This window comes from Notechis scutatus, chromosome 2 (genome assembly GCF_049901735.1).
Source record: "Notechis scutatus isolate UNSWTSFEM ecotype Mainland chromosome 2, rNotScu1.2, whole genome shotgun sequence".
In the NCBI taxonomy this organism is placed as follows: Eukaryota; Metazoa; Chordata; class Lepidosauria; order Squamata; family Elapidae; genus Notechis; species Notechis scutatus.
In genome coordinates, this window is record NC_142010.1 from 256364170 (window position 1) to 256386692 (window position 22523).

Sequence of the window (22523 nt, forward strand, 5' to 3'; positions counted from 1 at the left end):
GACGAGGCGACTGAAGGAAGAAGAGGCAAAACTGATGGTAAGGCAGCTTCTCACTTCCTGGTTGCAGGGAGTCCTCGAGTTACGACTGTAGTTGAGTTCTGGAATTATGGTCACACATCATGCTGATTATTAAGTGGGTCACCATGTGACCGCGCCCCATTTTATAACATTTTTGCAGTGGTCATTGCAAATCCATGGTGCGCAATGGGCTTTTTTTTTTTTTTTTGCCCAAAACTGGAAGTAAATGTCATTTTTTAAGTAAAAATCTTCCTAAATCATGGTCACCTGATTGCAGGATGCTACAAACGTCTTGTAGGTGCCTCGAGTTATGACTGTAACAACTTACGGCCGTAATTTCAGGAACAGTTATGGTCACAAGTCAGAGACTATTGGTATCATACAGACATCAGCAAGAAGATTTAATGCCCAAATTGGAGGAAGGGTTAGGAACATGTTAGGAACATGCAATCCTTCTTTATTGTGTGACCATGAGCCACAGTGGCACAGTGGTTAGAGTGTGAGACTTCAGGCTACTTCTGCTGACTGCCGGCTGACTGCAATTTGGCAGTTTGAATCTCCCCAAGCTCAAGGTTGACTCAGCCTTCCATCCTTCTGAGGTGGGTAAAATGAGGACCCAGATTGTTGGGGGCAATAGGCTGACTCTACAGGGCTGTAAAAAAGCACCGTGAAGCGGTATATAAGTCTCAGTGCTATTGCTATTGCTGTTAATGAGCTCATTAATGTCCACAAGCTGGTTTCCAAAAGGCTTGAGGGTGTTGGTTATCAACTTTAAACCCTCCATGGTACATATGATGATCCACGGCGTGGCACAAAGGCAACACAGTCAGATAAGTAATAAGAGTCCCTTTATTATCTCCAACTTTGCCCACAATGTCCAGATTACCTTTTGGCTGGAGAAAAACTCTCCCAGGAACAGCCTTTGGCTGCAGAGAATTAAGTCCAAAGCATGGTCAACACAAACTGTCACTTTAAGTCCAATCAAGCCAAACTGAAGTTTGGCAGGGCAGGAGCAAGAATTTCAGACTTGAAGGCATGACAAAACTCACGCTTGGGAAGATGCCAGGAACACAGATAAGCAACGACAACACAAGATAAAGTCAAGTTTGCTCCCAGCAGCCTGCCAACGCAGCCTGCTTTTCTTATAAACTCTGTTCCCAGCTGTGGCTAATGAAGGGAATCAGGGCCTTTTCCTCCCCCATAAGCCACACAACTCATGTTGCTTCCTTCTCCGTTCCTCCCTGCATGCCCGAGGATGAAGAGGGGGTGGGCCTGGAATTCCCTCTCTCTTGCTCTACCCCTCTCCTCTGCCCAGCCAGACTTGCCCTTCCCCAGTTTCCTCCACAGCCAACAGAGCCACACTCCCACTCCCTGTCAGCTGTTTGGCCTCCCCCTCCAAATCAGACTCCGACAGGGGCATGACAGTAGAGGCAAACTGTGACTTAAGTCCACAGCAGAGGCCAAAGTTTCATTAAGTGAGATCCTGCAATGGTTGTGTGAAAAATGGCCATAAGTTCGCTTTTTCCAGTGCTGTTATAACTTCGAATGGTCATTAAACAAATTGTTTTAAATCAAGGACTAGGTGAGCAGGTCCCCAAGAATGTCTTGCTTCGGTCAAGACTTGACCGAATGTCAAGTCTAGCTCCCCGAAGACTTGGTATCATGTCCAGTAAGTCTGGTTTTGATTGGCAGAGATTCTCCAGAGTTCCTGTTAAGAGAGCATGACCAATCCTTCTACCTTGATGCTTTTGCTTCTGATGGAAATGCCACGCTTAGCTACGGATCTCCCTTAGGATCATCACCGAAGGCTTGTTTCCCATAGCAATCTTACTCCACGTTGCTTGGCAGAGATGCGTAACTTATTCCCAGGTCTATTCTGTAGTGCCAGCGTTTTCCCAGAGGTTTCTGACATGTGTTTTCTCATTTTCCAATCAAGCATGGCTCTGTTGGATTTTTTAGCATCCTCTTCGCATCTTCTTCTTCTTCTTCTTTTTTTTTTGTAAATTTGAGTTTTCACAAAGAGAAAAAAAATACAAATAAAACATCTTTTTTGAAAGTAGCGTAATCCCGGGTTACATTTCTTCATACAGACACAAATTCAGGTTCATGCTCATTTTTATATTCTATTCCATATCTTATTACTATTTTACATTTTCTGCATAGCTTTTCCCCTCTTTTAATTTTCTCAATTTTATTTTAATTATCTCATCTCAATTCAAATCATTGTATTTATATTTTTTGTCTGTCCTGTTTCAATTATCTGTTATCTTTTCTCATTAAACAAAATTTCTCCTGTAGTTACTGATTGGAGTATGACGCGTTTATATCTTTTCCCTAAAATTGTAACATTCAATATAATACATAACTTCCATTTGGATTCTGCTTGGTACATTCTTAAAATATACACTGTATTCTTAAAAAAAGAAAAAATTATAAATGTATATAATTAAAACAACATTCCATTCCAATTCAATTCTATCATTAATATTAATATTCATTAAAATCTTAACATCTTTAACATTACTTTTCAATTAAATATCATACTTCTATGGGAACAATTATAAGTTTTCCATAGTTAATTCCCCCCCCTCTTCACTTATATTTTATAAAACATTAACTAATTAAAATGTTCCCGTTCCTTCCTAATTCAGTTTTCTCATTTATTTTATTTCACTTATTTTATTCACAAACATTTCACTAAATTACACTAACTATTTTATCTTTCATTTTAATCATACATTGTTTCCAATTTTTTAAAGTTATTTCTATTACTAATATAACAATACAATCTTATGTACCTTTACAGAATCCCTTTTTCAGTTAGATTTTCACCCATTATCTCTAAATAGGTCCTGTTTCTCTATATCTTGCTCGGTCCTTTGTAACTTCTTTTCCTTTCCTTCTTCCCTCTCTTCTTCTCTCTCCCCTTTTTACCCCCTTGTCTCCCTACCTCTATTTCTCTCTTCTGTATTCCTCTTTTCTGTTGCTTTCCAGTATTATACTTATTTTTTGAATTATTTTTCTTTTCTTTGGTTGTTTTTTTAAGTCTTAAATTCTCCATTCTCTTTCCCCCCCTTTCCTTTTTCTTCCCCACATAAAATTGCTTGTTCATTAAAGATGGCTTCTTCTTTGTCCCAGTCTTCTTGTTTTGCACTCGTTTCTTGTTGTTTCTCATAGTTCCAAATCTCCATTTCTAAGAATTAAAAAACGAAGCCAAAAGAACCCTTCCCTTCTTGTGCATCTTCTTTGTACTTTTTAAGTTCCATTTTCAATTCATCCAGAAGTGGTGCCATTGTATAAATTTTTAAACAACCACCCGATTAATTTTAGTCATTCAAATGCAATAACCAAGAATCCAAAGATCACCAAATAATCCAAATACACGCAAGCTGTTTCTTTTTGCTCTTTTTTTTTTTCACTTTCTCTTCCTGGGGTTACTATTTAGTTGCAAAGTTTCAGTTAAAATGTATCTTTTAGAAGTCTTGTTGAAGTTTTACTGTAGATTCTTTTTAATTCCAGGCAGTCTCCTCCCTCTTCCAGATCCTGCACTTATTCTTTTTCTCTCCCTTCCTGCTTATGAAAAAGAAAAATTTTAATGTCCAGAAATCTTTATTATCCCTTTGGTATTTTGTTTTATTTTCAGCTTAATTGCCTATTGATGTCAAAGCGGATTTTTACGATTTCTTATTTAAGTCTCTTAGTTGTCAGTATAGGGAAGGAGAGAGGAAAAAAAAGCCAAACCTTTCCCTTTTCACTTTCCTTCGCTGCTTCCGACTCTTCTTTGGGAGCGATGTTATTTTTTGTAAGTTTAAATTCCAGGGTATCTTAGTTGTTGCTTTTACAATTTAACCCGGTCAGCCAAAACTTTCACTTCTTATCTTCCTCCTGCACATTCTTTTCCGGTCGAGTTCTTCTTTGAGGTGGCCATTTCTGACCACCGCTGCAACCGCCGGAAAGGGAGTAATGGCCAGCTGAGGAGGAGAGATGCGGCTCTCCTCAACCCTGCTGGCGGTCTCCCCCCTCTTCACCACCTCTACAGGGTGGCTTAGCCCCGAAACCAGCTGGCTCGGGGCGCTCCAGAAGCGAGCCCAGACAGAAACTGCGCATGATCGTGGATTTCTGTCTGTCACTGAAGCCCTTCAAACCGGAAGTCCTCTTTGCATCTTCTTGAAGGTCTCAAGTGATGGCGCTTCCACAACTTCCGAGGGCAAGCTGTTCCATTGGTTGATTGTTCTTACTGTCAGAAAGTTTCTCCTTATTTCCAGATTAAATCTCTCCTTGTTCAGTTTCCATCCAAATGATTCCTTGTCTGGCCTACAGGCACTTTAGAATATAGGTTGATGCCTTCCTCTCTGTGGCAGCCCCTCAAATACCTTCTCTTCACTAGACTAGCCAGGCCCAGTTCCTGCAGCCATTCTTCATATCCTTAGTCTCCAATCCCCTAATTATCCTGGTTGCTCTTCTCTGTACTTTGAGTCTTAACATCTTTTTTATAATGTGGTGACCAAAACTGGATGCGGCATTCTAGGAGTGGTCTTACTAAGGCTTTATAGAGTGGTATTAGTACTTCCCTTGATCTTGATTGTATCCCTCTGTTAATACAACTTAGGATTGCATTGACGTTTTTGGCTGCTGCTACACACTGCTGGCTCCTGTTTAGCTGGTTGTCCACTGAGACTCCAAGATTCCTCTCACAGTTATTGCTATTGAGCCTGGTTTCACCCAGTCTATATATGTACTACTGTTTTTTCTTGCCTAAGTGTTGGACTTTACTTTTCTCTACATTGAATTTCATTTTGTTAGATACGGCCCAGTGTTCTAGTCTAGTCTATATCTTGAGCCTATCTTCTTGGGTGTTAGCTATTCCTGCCAGCTTAGTACCATCTGCAAATTTGGTAAGTACCCCTTCTATTCCCTCGTGTAAGCATGAAGACATTGAAGAGTACTGGGCCTAAGAGAGAACCTTGTGGTGCCCCATTGCTTACTTCCCTCCATGTAGACTTAGACCCATTAAGGACTACTCATTGAGTACGGTTTGTCAGCCGGTTGCAGGTCTATCTAGTGATGGTGCTATCTATTCCACTTTTTTCTAGCTTACTAAGAAGTAGGTTGTGGTCTACTTTGTCGAATGCCTTGCTGAAATCTTTCCAGGACTTTGTGTGTCTCCTCCTTTGTGGACACAATTGTGGGGTGGAGGAGGTGGGATTGTAGTCCATGGATTATGTAGCCTAACTACAAAGGCTCTTCAAGACAAATGTTTTGCAGCCCCAAAGGTCTCAGATCTATATCTCATGGAAAGTTGTAGTTATTATCTGCTTTAGAAGCAGCTGCCAATGGTAAAAGCAACCTCATCTATTGTAGTGACACCTTTAGAGCAGAGGTGGTATTCAACTGGTTCTGACCAGTTCTGGAGAACCAGTAGCAAAAATTTTGAGTAGTTCGGAGAACCGGTAAATCCACCTCTGACTGGCCGCGCCCCCATCTCTTCTCTGCCTCCCATTGAGTCCCAGCTGATTGGCTGGGTCTTCTTTTGTTGCCCTGCACAGGAGAATGGAACTGGAAAGCAGGTTAGCGGGGCGGGGAAGGAATGAGGATTTTGTGGTATCTTTCCCCTGCCACACCCACCTGGCTTGTGCCACACCCACTAAGTGCCACACCCGCTAAGCCACACCACACCACACCCACCAAGCCACGCCCACAGAACCGGTTGTAAAAAAAATTGAATCCCACCACTGCTTTAGAGGTGTTTACCTGTTTGTTTATTTTTAGGAATCCAAAGGCTGCCCAGCGCTGGACGATGTATTGCATAAAAACACACAAAATGAATCAAAAAAGAACATTGTTCATAACAATAACTGTAAAATGCTGACCAGGCAGATAACAAGGACACTCCCACTCAAAGGGCCTCTAGTGCTGGTTTGAAGGGCTTTCCTAAACAGGAGGAGAGTTGCTGCCTGACAACCACAAAAAAAAAAAAGACACACTTTCCTGGTTTCATGAGATGACAAAAGATTTAAAAGAAGGAAGCCGGAGCCTGGCCTCCCTCTGGGAGTGTGTAGAGTGGGGAGGTTTTCTTGGGAGAAGATGGGCTCTCAAGCAACTCAGTCCTATAAAGGTAATCCTCGACTTACAACCATTCTTTTAGTGACCGTTCAGATTTACAACGGCTCTGAAAAAGTGACTTACAACTGTTTTTCACACTTACCATCGTTGCAGCATCCCCACGATCTTTTTCACATAATGGCGATCAGAACCGGATGCCGTATTCCAAGTGTGGCCTCACCAAGGCATTATAAAATGGTATTGACACTTTACGTGATCTTGATTCGATCCCTCTGTTTATGCAGCCTAGAACTGTGTTGACTTTTTTGGCAGCTGCTGCACACAGCTGGCTCATATTTAAATGGTTGTCCACTAGGACTCCGAGATCCCTCTCACAGTTACTGTTATTGAGCAAGGTGCCACGTAAAGTGTACCTGTGCATTTGGTTTTTCTTGCCGAAATGTAGAGCCTTACTTTTTTCACCACTGAATTTCATTTACTTAGATATCACCCAATGTTCAAGTCTGTCAAGATCCTTCTGTATCTTAAGACTATCTTCTGGAGTGTTGGATATTCCTGCCAGCTTGGTGTTGTCTGCAAATTTGATGAATTCCCCATCTATCCAGGGGTGGGATCCAACCAGTGTAATAACTGGTTCGGTGTGAGTGTGTGCTTTGTGTGTGCAGTGTTTGAAAACCATATTCTCCTGCAAACCCTGTGTGTACCACAGCGCTTGTGTAGCAATCAGCTGTGCAGCAAGAGGCAGTTGAGGTTGAAAAAGCAGGAAATAAAGGACAGCCTAGAGCCCGGGCTGGAGGGTGGGCCAAACAGAAGAGCACAAGAATGTTGGAACGAACCGGTTTGGTCTCAGCTGAAGTTCGGAGCTACCGGTTTGGTTGAACCAGGCCAAACTGGTAGGATCCCATCTCTGCATCTATTCCCTTGTCCAAGTCCAACATCTTGTCCAAGATGAAGATGTTGAAGAGTACTGGGCCTAAAACAGAGCTTTGGGGTACCCCACGGCATACTGCATATAGATGCAGTTCCATTGAGGACTACCCGTTGAGTGCAGTTGGTGAGCCAGTCACGAATCCATCTGGTTGTACTAACCCACGCCCTTTTCTGACAATCCAAAAGGAACAAAAACCTTGTAATGCTTTTACAAAATAATTAGCTGTGATAAGCACAAGCCTTGCCAAACTGTGCGAGGCTTGCCAAAAGATAACAGACAAGAAATAATTTGCAATATAAAAATGTTAAAATACAAACTCAGGATACTGGAATGTCCACGAGGCTGGAGTTTCAAAACGTCTTTGCCTTCTGCAAAGTACGTTCCTTTCACAGCTGGCTTTTATCTTCTTGAAGGAGGGGCCATTACCTTGCAGCCTTACTCCCGAGTCGCCCTGCTGCTGCAACTGCTCTTTCCTCCGAGCAATCCTACGTGCACACGCACTTGGCACTGGCTCCTCGGGAACCTCCTCATCACTGCTGCCAGCCCCCACAATCTCTGAAGGCAGCAGTCCACTCCCTAATGGTCTTGACTCCTCATCTGAGTCCTCGCTCTCCTCAGCCGTCCACACCTGCTGCCGGCTAACCACAACACTGGTGGTGATGCTGTCTAACCCACATTTTTCTACTTCTTATTGATGTCTGTATGATACAAGTAGTTCTTGACTTACAACTATGATGGAGCCCTGAATTATGGCTGTAAGTCGTTAGAGTTGTAACTAGAGGCACCTACAAGACAGGAAGTATTTTTTTTTTGCAGGAGTTTCTTAAGGGAGCCCTTTTTGAAGGGTGTTTTTTTGCTGGAAACTGGCCAAAAATGTATATATATATTAAAAATTGTGGTCATGGGACCACAGACCACCATGGCCAGTCCTAAAGTTGACCCACCAACATGGGATCACATGACCATGGTGGGAGGCATGTACATTTAGGACAGTTGCTTTATGGGCTGTATAAAACACTTGTCCTGGGGACATAAAACCACCAACTGCTGAATGATCATAATACAGTCAGTTGTTAAATGAAGACGATCTGTACTTGCTTTCTTGATTGTGCCCTGCAATATGATGCTTCACATCATCCTTATCCTTATCCTTATCCTTAATCCTTATCCTTATCCGTCTGTCTGTCTGTCTGTCTGTCTGTCTGTGTCTGTCTCTCTCTCTCTCTCTATCTATCTATCTATCTATCTATCTATCTATCTATCTATCTATCTATCTATCTATCTATCATCTATCTATCTATCTATCTATCTATCTATCTATCTATCTATCTATCTATCTATCTATCTATCTATCTATCTATCTATCCATATCTATCTATCTATCTATCTATCTATATCTATCTATCTATCTATCTATCTATTCATCTATCTATCTATCTATCTATCTATCTATCTATCTATCTATCTATCTATCTATCTATCTATCTATCTATCTATCTAAAAGTGAAATACCACTCATGCATCATCAGAAAATCTCCAGAACCGTCAAGCCTACAAACTTGAAATTTGGCACATATGTTCCTCTTGGCTTCTAGGTGCTCACTAAGAAAGGATTTTTCGAAATGACCATCAGACCATTGATATTTTGTATATTATTATTAACATGCTCTGATGCCTCTTCCCCACCTGAAAAGAAATCTGTTCCAACTGCAGTTCAGCTAAGCCATTCCCAAGCTCCTTGCTGTCTCCTTCTTGCTCACACAGCAAATACTGTTTCAGTTTCCAAACAGCCCTCAACTCTCTCACTCCCCACCTGAAAAGAAATCTGTTCCAACTGCAGTTCAGCTAATCCACGCCCAGGCTCCTTGCTGTCTCCTTCTTGCTCACACCGCAAATGCTGCTCCAGTTTCCAAACAGCCCTCAACTCTCTCACATGCTGACAAGACGCTAGCCAGATGAATACCGATGGGAGCTGGTAGGTAGAGGCAGCATTTTTTCCCCTTATTTTCCTCCCCAAAAACTTGCCCGATCGCATATTTTCGTAGCGAAGCAAGGGTACCCTGCTAGTATGGAAGAGAAAGGAGAAATTAGCCAATTCTCGCTTCTCTGGCTTATTTATTATGCTTCTGTCCCGTACCTTGTAAATCTCCTTATCAAGCACTGCTTAGCACAAAGTCTGTGGTTTATATCCAAGGTCCATCCCACCATACTTTCTTCAAAAGAAAAACTGGTAGCCCATCAATTTGACAGCGGTCTATAATTAAACCTAAGTTATTGTGGCTTGCTATAATTTGCTGTACATAATTATCTCCCTTTGCAGTCCTTGCACTCAGGTTTAGATTGGATGACAATTTATGGTGGTTGGGTATATCACTGGTTGTATGTCTTTCACCTATAGAAGTGGGCAGCCTCTTATGCACAGGGGTAGCCCAATAATTTGGGAAATACATGGGCTGTAGACACAGAGGTAATAACACAAAGGGAAGGGAAGGACATGGGAAGAGAAGGGAAAGAAAGGGAAAGAAAGGGAAGGGAAGGAACGAAAAGGGAAGGGTAGGGAAGGGAAAGGAAGGGAAGGGAAAAAGGAAGGAATGGAAAGGACATGGGAAGAGAAGGAAAAGGGAAGGGAAGGAAGGGAAGGAAAAGAAAGGGAAGGGAAGGAATGGAATGGAATGGAAAGAAAAGGACATGGGAAGAGAAGAGGAAAGAAAGGAAGGGAAGGGAAAAAAGAAGGAATGGAAAGGACATGGGAAGAGAAGGAAAAGGGAAGGGAAGGAATGGAATGGAAAGAAAAGGACATGGGAAGAGAAGGGAAGGGAAGAGAAAGGAAAGGAAAGGAAAATGTCATGTGTGGTTGGAGCCAAGATTTTTCATTCTTCCTTAGATTTTAGAGGGGAGTTTGAGGGTGCCCAGAAGACTTTAAACTATATTAAACCTCTGTAGAATTAACATTACAGTTTCTTTGTTGTCCATCTCAGAACAATGAAAATTGTGTGCTCATTCTCAGGTGCCTCAGAACCTCGGATGAAGTCAGCCTTCCACATTCCCACCTACTTCATATATTACGCTTACTTAACTCTTTTTAGCATGTGGTGGGCCATTCCGTCCAACTTCTGCTCCTTCAGAACTTGTCAGGCGGAAGGCGATGAATAACCAACCACTGCTGCTGCTCTTGTGCAGGAAGAAGAACGGCAGCTGATCAAACTGGAGAAGGAACAGGCCGAGATAGAAAGGCAGCGGAAACTGAGAGAATGCAGAGACATGTTGCTGGATTCCATGAAGAAGAAAGCAAGGCGTCTCAATGAAGAGAGGCAAGATGAGCTTGCTTTAGAAATGAAGATCTTGGATCACGTCCTGCAAGAATCCCTGGAGGACACCGAGAGCCAGAAACAAAGGAAGGTAAAGCCAGCAGTGAACCTGGTTGTAAGCTTAATGATATACCAGATAACTGTCATTCATCTCTCTCTCTCCCCCCCACTCATCTCTATTTCTATCATCTATCTCACTGTCTACTGCAAGGGTCTTCAAACTTGGCAAGTTTAAGACTTGTGGACTTCAACTCCCAGAATTCCTGAGCTAACATGTCTGGAGGAGGAATTCTGGGAGTTGAAGTCCACGAGTCTTAAAGCTGTCAAGTTTGAAGACTCATCATCTACTGTCTACTGGGATTCAACCGGTGTAACAACTGTGCAGCGTTTGAAAACTCAGCAGTTCAGCTCTTATACTTTATTATTTTATTTATTTTTATTTATTTGATTTGTCAACCACTTACAAGACAATAGGTATAAGTATAAAATGAGTAAGAATACAGGAAATAGGTACAATAAACGGGGACAATAGGACAGGGATGGTAGGCACGATGGTGCACTTATGCACGCCCCTTACAGACCTCTTAGGAATGGGGTGAGGTCAATAGTGGATAGTTTGAGGGTAAAGGAGTGGGGGTTAGAGGATGTAACAACAGAGTCAGGTAGAGTATTCCAGGCATTGACCACTCTGTGGCTGAAGTTGTACTTTCTGCAATCAAGTTTGGAGCAGTTTACATTGAGTTTGTATCTGTTGTGTGTTCTTGTGTTGTTGCGGCTGAAGCTGAAGTAGTCATTGACTGGTAGGACATTGTATTTACCTTCTACCACAGCCGCGGTGAGTAAAACAGCTGAGGCACAGCAGTTTGCGAATTAGCTGAGCTGCAAAACATGGAAATAAAGGACAGACTAGGGCACAGGCAGGTGGGCGGGACCAAATGATCACCACAACTACCAGTTCGCCCGAACCGGCCCGAACCGGTAGAATCCCACCCCTGTCTATATCTATTTATCTATATTTACTTATCTATCTAGTGATTATCTACCATCTATCCATCTCTATCTACTTATTATCCATCATTTATCATCTACCTGCCTGCCTGCCTCCCTCTTTCTATCATCTGTTTGTCTATCTATCTCTTATCTATCTGTCATCTACCTACTTACTATCCATCCATCCTATTCCCACATGACTATGTAGCCACAATTGGAAGAATGATTTGTGCTATTGGAGCCACTAAGTTGGAGATATGTTCGTACTTGAAGCTTTGAATGTTGTTGTATTACACAAACATATCTGGAAAAAAAATGGTGGGACATAAGTTATATCCCTACAAATGGAATGTTCCTTTTTAACTATGTAATTATTTCATCTTTCCTTTCCCCGGGCCTTGTTTTGAATAAGGATGGCAATGCTGTTGGGAAAGCATGGTTTGAGTATGATGAAAACAGGCAGTTGCATAAAAATAGGCCTCATGTGGAAATGTGTGCTCAGCCACCATGGGATAGGTCATTTCAGGGGTGTTCAGGTGCCTTTGACCTAAAGCAGCCGTTCATGTCAATCACCAAATTTCCTCTGCAGGTTGGTTGAATGTGTGGCCTGAAAGGTACTCCTTAGTGCCTGAAGTTATGTAGCTATAGGAAAACATATTTCAGTTTGCCAGTTGTGAGATATGGAAGACTAAGAGGATAAAAGTCAAGAAGGGGATGGAAAAATGGTCAGAATTCCAGAACTTGCAGGTTTTAAGCAGGGATGCTATCAAGGAATTCATAGAAATGGAGGTTCTGTCCTCCTCCTCTTCATCTGCTTCTTTTCTGCTTTTCTCCTCTTCTTCTTCCTCTTCCTTGTTTTCTTCCTCTTTCTCCTCCTCTTCTTTTTCTTCTTCCTCTTCTTCTTTTCTTCTTTTTCCTCTTCCTCCTCCTCCTCCCCCCCCTTCTCTTCTTCTCCCTTTCAAAATCTCTCCCATTTTGGCATTTTTCAGAGGGAACTCTTTCAAGAGCAGCAGGCATATCGAGCCTACTTGGCTCAACAGAGGGAAGAGGAGAAACGACAGGAAGAAGAACTGGACAGGATGCGGGCTGAGGATGCTGCAAAGATGTGGGCCAAGAAAGCGGAGAAGGAAAGGGCCCTGAAACTAGCCAGAGATCGGTTACTCAAAGAGGTCATGGACACAAGGAAGCTTCAGATTGAGGAAAAATGTAAGCATTGCTGAGGACAGCTGGTTATGTGCAAGTCCAATTTCTCTCCAGCTTGCCATCATGTAGAATACCTGGGTAATAATACTGGAGCTGGATCTCTCTCTCTCTCTCTCTCTCTCTCTCTCTGGTTTTTGGAAACAAGCTGGATATTCTGTTCAAAAGAAAGATGTTTCTGTGAGAAGCCATGTAACTGGGGGTGGTCTTCAAAAAATTTAGCAAGCAGTTCCTTGCCTGGTTGCTGGTTGGGCGTGGCCTAGTCGGCCTCCTGCACCATGGCGGGGGAGGCGTTTTGCCCTCCCCGGGCTCTGGAGGCTTCCCTCAAGCCTCCTGGAGAGCAAAAACAGCCTCCCGGGCTCTGGAGGCCCTCTTGGAGGCTGGAGACGGGCCCGTTTTCAACCTTCCAGAACTTCCGGGAGGCCCATTTTTCATCCTCCCCGGGCTCCTGAGGCTTCCCTCAAGCCTCCTGGAGAACGAAAATGGCCTCCCTGGGCTTTGGAGGCCCACTGGAGGCTGGAAACAGGCCCATGTCTGGCCCTCCAGAAATTCCAGGAGGCCCGTTTTTCATCCTCCCTGGGCTCTGGAGGCTTTCCTCAAGTCCCCAGCAGGCCCGTTTCCCCCCCCCCAGGCTCCAGAGGCTTTCCTCAAGCCTCTGGGAGGCCCACTTTTTGCCCTCCCCGAACTCTGGAGGTTTTACTTGAGCCTCCGGGAGACCCGTTTTTCGCCCTCCCTGAGCCTCCGCGTGGGCTCTGCACTTACCTGGGATCCAAAATGGCTGCATAAAGACACACACACACACACATATATATATATATATATATATATATATATATATATATATATATATATATATATATATAGTTTTCAGTTTGTTCGGATTTTACCACGTCATAGTGGTGCTTTGTTAGCACGTTCAGCAGCCATCTGCCATCATCAGGCTTCTGTATTGTGTCCGCCTGGATACAGAATACAGAAGCCTGATGATGGCAGATGAGATTCTGCTGAAACGTTGCTACAACTTTAAAAGCACCACTACTATGACGTGGGAAAATACCCGAACAAAGCTGAAGGCCATACATGTAAGTACCTACACTAAAACTTAAGAATATATATATATATATATTGCAAACTCACCCAAGGTTAGGAAAGAGTTTCCTTCTATATCAATGAAAATTCTCCGTCATCCTGAGTTGTCTGGAAGTTACTGAAGGACCAACTTGGATAAGCCGAAAAACCTTTCCAAACCTTTCGAAAACATTTTCTGAACTTTTCATTGCTCATCTAAGGAGCCTCTTCAGTAACTTCCAGGCAGTTGTGGATGACTGAGAAAAGAAATGGCTATGACTCAAATTCCAGTCTTCCTCTGTGTTCTGATTTATCAGGGTTTCCAACAATGTCACCAGGTGTTAATTTATTTATTCAATTTATCACCTGCTTTTCCTTCAGGAGATGCAAAACCTTCTTTACAGGCAGTCCTTGACTTACAACGATTCGTTTAGTGACCGTTCAAAATTACAATGGCACTGAAAAAAAGTGACTTATGACCATTTTTCACAGTCACGATTGTTGCAGCATCCCCATAATCATGTAATCAGAATGCAGAGACTTGCCAATTGCTCATATTTATGACGGTCGCAGTGTCCCGGGGTCGTAGGATCCCCTTTTGTGACCTTCTGACAAGCAAAGTCAATGGGGAAGCAAGATTCACTTAAGAACCGTGTTACTAGCTTAACAACTGCAGTGATTCACTTAACAGCTGTGGCAAGAAAGGTCGAAAAATGTGGTAAGACTCACTTAACCGTGGTCTCGCTTAGCAGTGGAAATGTTGAGCTCAATTGTGGTCGTAATCCAAGGACTGCCCATATATTTCAAACCAGAACCCTACGGTGCATGGATTGTCTGTTTACGACGTAGTTAAATCTTGGTGTAATGATCAAAACTACATTAAGGAAGTGGGTGGAACTACTGAGCATGGCTGTCCAGGGGTGGGCTTCAAAAAATTTAGCCACCGGTTCTCTGCCCAGTTGCTGGTGGACGTGGCCATGGGGGCGTGGCCTAGTCGGCCTCCTGCACCACGGCGTGGGCGGGCGTTTTTGCTTCCCCGGGATTCAGAGGCTTTCCGCGAGGCTTCAGGAGGATGAAAACGGCCTCGCCGGGCTTCCGCGGCTCTGTGGAGGCCCATTTTTTGCCCTCCCTGGGTTCCGGAGATTTTCCTCGAGCCTCTGGGAGGACGAAAACAGCCTCCCTGGGCTCTGGAGGCTCTCTGGAAGCTGGAAACAGCCCCGTTTCTGGAGCCTCCGGGAGGCCCAATTTTTGGCCCCCTGAGCTTCCGTGCGGACTCTGCACTTACCTGGGATCCAAAATGGCTGCATAGAGACTCCTGGGAGGAGGGGTGGGAGGGCAGCCAGTTGTTGCAACTACTGGTTCGGGGAACCAGATATAAAATTAACATCCGGTTCGCCCAAACCGGTAGCAGCTCATCCCTGTAGCTGTGCAACGATCCCCGTGCTCCGTTTCGACATTAGCCAATGACTTGTGCCGTTTCCCACTTCTCAGTGCAGAGAAACGCCAAGGAGCAGGAAGATCTTCTGCGGGACAAGGAATTATTAAAGGCAGCCATTCAGGAATGCCAACAGCTAGAACAAGAGACCTGCACAAGGTAATTGATAATGGCCCTGTACCTCTTCTCAATCAAGGGGCATTTCCTACTACGGGTAGTCCTCGGCTTACAACAGTTCATTTAGTGACCATTCGAAGTTACAACAGCACTGAAAAAAAAAAGATTTATGCCTCTTTCTCACACTTACGACCCTGGCGGCATCCCCATGGCTCATGTGATCAACATTCCCATGTTTGCAACTTTCTCATAGTTACGACGGTTGGCAGTGTCCCTGGATCATGGGATCATCTTTGTTAGCTTTCTGAGAAGCAAAGTCACTGGGGAAGCCAGATTCACTGAACAGCCGTATTAGTGCAGCGATTCACTTTTGCACTATGGTAAGAAAGGTAATAAAATAGGCTGGTGGTGTGATTCAACGATGCAACCACCAGTTCAGTGATTGTGTGGTTCAAATGTGCACGCGCGCCCAACTCCACTTTGCATGCGTGCACACCTTTTTAAAAAGCCCATTTTCAGCTATAATACTTAACCTTCTACTGAAGCCCCAGTGAGTAAACCAGTTGAGACGCAGCAAAAATGCTCTGCCGCGCGAATCAGCTGCGCTCCAAAACAAGGAAATAAAGCACAGGAAAGAGCAGGGGTGGGAAGGTGGGGCCGAATGATCACCGGAAATACCAGTTCGCCTGAAGCAGTCCGAACCAGTCGAATCCCACCCCTGAAAATAGGGCAGAACTCACTTAACAAATGTCTCACTTAACAACAGAAATTTTGAGCTCCACTGTGGTTGTAAGTCGAGGACTACCTGTACTTTCCCAGGGGCACCTTCCAGGAGGGGGAAGTGATGTCATGGGCATCATCACGCACATGATGTCATGAGAGGATGTGATGTCACTGTGGTGTCTGCTGCATGCCCATGTACACAGGTAGTCCTCGACTTAACAACTATTTGCTTAGCAGCCGGCTTGAAGTTACAACAGCATTGAAAAAAGTACCTTAAAACCAGTCCTTGCACTAACAACCATTGTAGCATCCCTATGGTCCCATGATCAAAGTTTGGGTAATTGGCAACCAGCATGTATTAAGCCCAGCTGCAATGCCCCGGGGGTCATATAATTATCTTTTTGTGACCTTCCCAACTGGCTTCCAACAAGCAAAGTCAATGGGGAAGCTGGATTTATAGAACAACCAGGCAATTCCCCTTTTATCACTGCGCTGATTTGCTTAACAGCCATGGCAAAAATCTTCATAAAATCAGCGCAGTGATTAACTTAGCAATGGGAATTCTGCTCTCCTTGTGGTCAGAAATGGAGGACAACTTGTACTGGAAACCAGTATAGTATTTGGCTATGCTCCTGGAGGTCCAAACTCTTTGGAGGGTACCAGATTGGGGAAATAGCAATACCACTTAGATTTATATAGCGCTTCACAGTGCTTTACAGCCCTCTCTAAGCAGTTTACAGAGTCAGCCCTCAACAATCTGGGTCCTCATTTTACCGACTTTGGAAGGATGGAAGGCTGTGAGTCTACCTTGAGCCATTCAGGATTGAACTCATGACAGTGAGCAGTGGGTTAGCCTGCAATACTACATTCTAACCACTGCACCTCCAAAGAGGAAAGGAGGGAGGGGGGAATAGCAATAGCACTTAGACTTATATACCACTTCACGGTGCTTTACAGCCCTCTCTAAGCGGTTTTACAGAGTCATCCTACTGCCCCCAACCATCTGGGTCCTCATTTTATCCACCTTGGAAGGATGGAAGGCTGAGTCAACCTTGAGCCTGGTGAGATTCAAACTGCCGAACTGCAGTCAGCTGGCAGTCAGCAGAAGTACCTGCAGTGCTGCACTCTTAACCACTGCACTACCACGGTTTCTGAAGATGAAAGGCAATTGTGAAACCATCCCAATGGCCTTCTGGACCTCCATGCCAAGGGCTAAACTCCTTTCTCCTGTACATGTTCCCTGTAGGCGTTTGCAGCAATCAAAACAATACCGGGAAGAACTCCGTGGTCAGATAGATCACCGCAAGGAAGTTCGTGAAATGGAAAAGGAGGAGGAGCGCCGTGAATATGCCCTGGCAGAGGAAGCCGAAAAGCTTTACCATCAAAAGTTGGCAGATATCCTTTCCAGACCATACATGAAGTTGAAATTTGTTCATCCTTTAAGAAGGCAACTAGTCATTAGCTCTAAGAGTTAATCTGGGTTCCTTACCTGGATATGTAGATGCTACCTGAGCCCAGGGATGGAAAGGAAAGGGGGGAGTTTGAAAGAATATCTTCGTTATTCTTTTCAGTATTATTTATTATTATTTTGCCCAGGCAAAAACTTCTCTCTCCACTTTTTTTTCTCTTTAAACGTTGAAATAATTATATCTTAAATAAAGTCTTCCAGCACTTAAATCGTTTAGAAATAAAAACTAACCTAAAAGAAGAGCTGCTGTAAATCATTTTTAAATCTTTGTTCGGTTTGGCTTTTTAAAGTCTAAATTTGGTGTTTTTAAGTTATCCCTCCTGATCTATTGCTAATAAGTGGTTAGTTCAGGAGAAGCTTTTTTACACAACTCACTCAGTCATACTGTGCATTTTGGAAAATCTGGCTTTGCGTGCTGTGAGAATCCAACCATTTGCAAAATAAGATTTAAAGCAAATTGTGTCACATGAACAACTCCATTGTGATTCGGAAACTGTTGTGAACTGTTGCTCGGTAACAGAGATCTACAGAAAACATGCTAATTACATTTGAAGGAATATAAAACTTTGCCCTACAGATTTCTATCTATGAAGTAACAAGGAAGTCACAGCAAATAATAAAAATAATCTGGAAAAGACATGAACTATGGTATCATCTCAATATTCCATCAGATTCTAGAATAAGTAGGTAGAACTAAAGCAGTAAGACAAAGTGAGTCTGCTAAAGGCAAATGTTCATTTATTCTGAATTTATGTAATATCTATAAATTGATTTTGTCAAACGGGCAAGCACACCATTTAGAAAATCTGACTGAATACATATTTGTCTGAATGCTTGGAAGGGATATCCATAAAGTATGGGTGCAGTCACAATGCAGAGAGAAATGTTTTACCCAAAATGAGAAAGCAGAATTCAAAGCCCTGTCGTCCCGATAGAATGCAGAAAAAAGAAAAGAAAATCAGCCTAAAACTAGAAAAGATTAAAATAGAAGAATTAAAATAGGAGGTTTTATACTTTGTGCCACAGTTTTCATGATTCTTTACCGCAAGGCTCTGAATGAACATCCCAAAGATCTAATGGACACTAGCAAACTGTTTCCTCTTCTATTAAAATTAAATTAATTTCATTTTGCGAAGATTTTTTAAAAACGAAGAAATGTTTTTAAAAGTCTTAAGGTGTTGCTAAGACAAAAATGTCTGCCAGCTAATTTCCCTGGGAAGGGCTGGTAAGTACAACCAAATGTGTCTTCCATTTAGCAGCTCATTTTTAGACTTTAGATTGTAAGGATCCTAAACCTAAAGAATATGTCTCCAAAATTATTTTAGGCACTGATAGGCATCAAAGTTTATTTCTTTTATTGCATTTTAACACTTGATAAATGAGTGTAGCATTGCAGCATGAAATGTCCTACAAGAAAATGTGTCTGTTAGTGCATCTATTCTGTTGCTGTATTAAGTGATTGATTTGCCTTAGAATTTAATTTACAGCTAAACTTCTCAAATGTTTTACTGTGAAGTTTTATCAGCATTCTTCCCTATCTGGTTTTCTCAGTTCCCATACTGCAACTGAAAGTTATGTGCTGTAAATTACTCCTGCTTCCTCCATTTTATCTAACTTTCCCCAACCTGGATCTCTCTAAATAGATTAGACGGTAAGACCAACATTTTGGTGTTCGTAACCATTGCTTTTGGTGGCTAAGGAAGATGGGAACAGTAATTAAACACATCTTTAGGGCACCAGACTTCTAGGGAAGATATCCTGTGCCTCCAGATCAGAGTCTGGAAAAACAGGTTCAGCCTACTTAAAAATCCACTTTACAACAAAATCACAGTATTAATGAAAAATGCTGAAAACTTTGGCCTTTCATCCTTTAAACAATTCTAAAATATGTCTTACATTTTTTACCTTCTAGACATTTTGTGCTTCATTCTCATAGTGCCAACACTAAAAAGTTCAGTTGCATCCCTTTTATACTGTCCTTTCTTTCCTCTCCAAGTGCTCATTTACTGCTTCTGCAAAATAGGGGAATTAAATTGATTCAAAATTATAAATCTAGGCTGGAGCATTCCATAGTAATTGAAGTAACAAGCTTTACACATGTAATATTTGGAAAATTCTGTGTGTGTGTGTGTGTGTGTGTGTTTGTGTGTAACATTAGAAAGACAGTTGATAGTTTTTAGTCTAAAATGGTATTTATGTGAAACCCAGCAATTATTTTTGTATCCCACGTGAACAGGCCATCATATTAAACTTTTATTTGTTTCGATATGGCATATTACATGGAGATAGCAATTGTATTTTCTAAATCTGCATTAACATATTGTGTGGATCCAAGTAGTAAAGATCCAAAATTATTTGGGGGAATAACCAAAGATTTAAAATAGCTGAATGAATGAATGAATGAATGAATGGACATCCTTTTTTCTCATCTTTGTTTCCCTGCTGTGGTTACACACCACAAACAAAACTAGCCTCAAACAACAAAGCAGTATGCTCTGAATTAGCATTTCCAATCATTACAATTATTTCTCACTTTTTGTTAATAAAAATTGTAATTACTGCTGCAGGAGAGCTGGCTGGAAAGATGGTGCTTGTTCTTCAGCATCTAGGACAAAAGTCTTCCATAACTATGTGTCAGACATGAACAATCAGAGGCACACATGAAGTGTTCAATTAGCTATTTTATTGCTCAAACCTATAATACAGAAATCTTCTCAGACGACTATGCATGGGACTAGATAAGGTTCAATGATATTCTTTTATTATTATTATTATTTTTATTAGCTTATGATATAAAATACAAAAATATAAAAGCAAATAGGAAAAAATAGGGGAGGTAAAGGGGGAAGGGAGAAGTGTAGAAAAGAAGGGGGGAAAGGAAAAAAAAAGGCATTGACTTCCAACTTCCTCTGGTGTGTAGTAGAATAAGACAGTAACATCAAACCTCAACTTTTTATGTTGACATAATAGTATAAACTAGATATTTCTATAACAACAAATCTATCTTATCAGTAAAGCCCAAAATCAATTTTTAATTTTTTTTTCCACCTCAAGCACAAAGTCCAGAGGCGGTTTTCCAAGTAGAAACAAAAGTACTTGTGTTTTTTTCTTTGAGCAAAGCAGTCGATTTGGCCATCTCAGCTAACTCTTGAGGATAACAACGGGGAAGTAACTTGAGGTTTACTAATTATGAATATTTATGCTTACATAATCTAATACCTAGGCATATATATACATATATATATATATGACTATCATTTTCTCCTCCTTTCCTGAAATGCAAAACTATGAGTGTGTCTCTAGGAATCCCTCCTATTATTTTCTGGAGAGAATTGCTCCTGTATAAATAATTACCATAATGAGCCTTGATTATTTCTTTTTGGGGTGGGGGTGGGTGGAGTTTCTTGCATTTGATTCCACATAATAACTCACAGTATCCAAAGCTGCCGAGAGTTTTGGAAGAACCACGCGGCTCCAGAAGTTGTGGGTGTGCTCCAACACTGGGCGCTTTGAAGAAGAGATAGGACATGGTATAGACCAGGGTGTCAAACTCGATTTCATTGAGGGCCGCATCAGGGTTGTGTTTGACCTGGGGGGGGGGGCAGGGGGGCGTAGCCAGCATGATGTCATTCATGTCAGAGGGGGCGCCTGTGGTGGCCCAAGCACTCTGCCAGCGAAAACGGGCTCCCGAGCTCCGTTTTCGGCTGAGATGGCCTCCTGCAACCCTCTGGCAGTAGAAATGGAGCTTGGGAGGGCCATGTGGAGCCCTTCTGAGATCCGTTTTCACTGGCAGAAGCACTGTGGGCAGTCCTTCACTATTTCCAGGGCGGCCCTGTGGGCCAGATAGAAGCACCCTGCCGGCTAGATCTGGCCCCTGGTCCGTGAGTTTGACAGCCCTGGCAAAGAGAGGCTTTCCTGCTTGAGAGTATGGTTGGACTAGACCAGTGGTCCCCAACCACTGGGCCCCGAACCGGTACCGGTCCGTGGATCATTTTCTACTGGGCCGCCGGTTTGCTGGGCGCCGCCATCTTGTTTCGACGAGAAAGTGCTTCCGGTGAGCTTTTCCGGTTGGAAAGCGGCATTTGAGTCCTGAAGGAATCCTCGCGCCTTAGTTTCATCGAAGGGAGGGGTGGCTTCGAACGAAGAGTCCCGATGGTGGAGGAGATTAAGAAAGCACAAAAAAGCACAAAAATGGTACAAAGGAGGAGTTGAAGGTGGCGGGGAGAAGCGGGGGACGGCTGGCTGGCCGGTCGCTCGGCTCGCCTTGCCTTGGTCATGCGTGCTGATGCCGGTACCGGGCTGTGGATCATTTTGTGATGCCGGTACCAGGCCGTGGCACAAAAAAGGTTGGGGGCCACTGGACTAGACGACTGCCAAGGCCCCCTTCCAACTCTGTTATTCTGTCATTCAGAATGATAGGAGCACCTCCTTACCAGAGGTGGTATTCAGCAGGTTGTGACCAATTCTGGAGAACCGGTAGCAGAAATTTTGAGGAGTTTGGAGAAATGGCAACTACTACCCTTGACTGGCCCAGCCCCCATCTCTTCTCTGCCTCTTGAGTCCCAGCTGATCAGCTGGGTCTTCTTTGGTTGCCCTGCACAGGAGAACGGAGCTGGAAAGCAGGTTAGTGGGGTGGGGAGGGAATGGGGATTTTGTAGTAACCTTCTCCCAGGAGTGGGGAGGGAATGGAGATTTTACATGCCCACCAAGCCACACCCACAGAACTGGTAGTAAAAGTTTTTGAATCCCACCACTGCTCCTCACCAGACGAGGAGGTTATTAGGAATACTTTAGAATGTGCTGAGGTGGACAGGTTAAAAATAAAAGAAAAAGAAGACTCAGAATACTACTTGATATGGAGTAAATTCTATGGCTGGTTAAAGACAAAGGGGTAGAAATTAGAGAAAGAAAACAATGAATGTTTTTTTATTAAAAACAGAGATGGTGTATAACTACAATATTATGATATTATAAGTATTCTTATTAGAAAATGGGACAATATTTTTTTAGAATACTAGCTATGGTTCTTATTCTTTGTAAATAACAGACTTGGACAAAATGGTGTATTTAAAAATGTTTATGTATAAAAATTTAAAATTAAAAACAAAATGTCAGGAACAGAGACAGAAGCACATCCTCTCTGCTTGCACAACTACACAATAGGTGACATAATGTCACTGATGCTCCGTCTACTCCTAGCAA

The 22523-nt window shown here is 42.8% G+C and overlaps 1 protein-coding gene across 1 annotated transcript in view; it reads left to right on the top strand.

Moving 5' to 3' along the window:
* CFAP53 (cilia and flagella associated protein 53) overlaps positions 1-17561 on the top strand; it is a 33351-nt gene extending 15790 nt beyond the window's left edge. The window contains exons 4-8 of the mRNA XM_026666279.2: positions 1-37; positions 10193-10411; positions 12300-12516; positions 15070-15172; positions 17100-17561. The exon at positions 1-37 is cut by the window's left edge and continues 267 nt beyond it. Of these exons, the coding sequence (XP_026522064.1) occupies positions 1-37; positions 10193-10411; positions 12300-12516; positions 15070-15172; positions 17100-17328 (805 nt within the window). The 3' untranslated portion in view covers positions 17329-17561. The remainder of the gene's footprint in view (positions 38-10192; positions 10412-12299; positions 12517-15069; positions 15173-17099) is intronic.
* The last annotated feature ends 4962 nt before the right edge of the window (positions 17562-22523 follow it).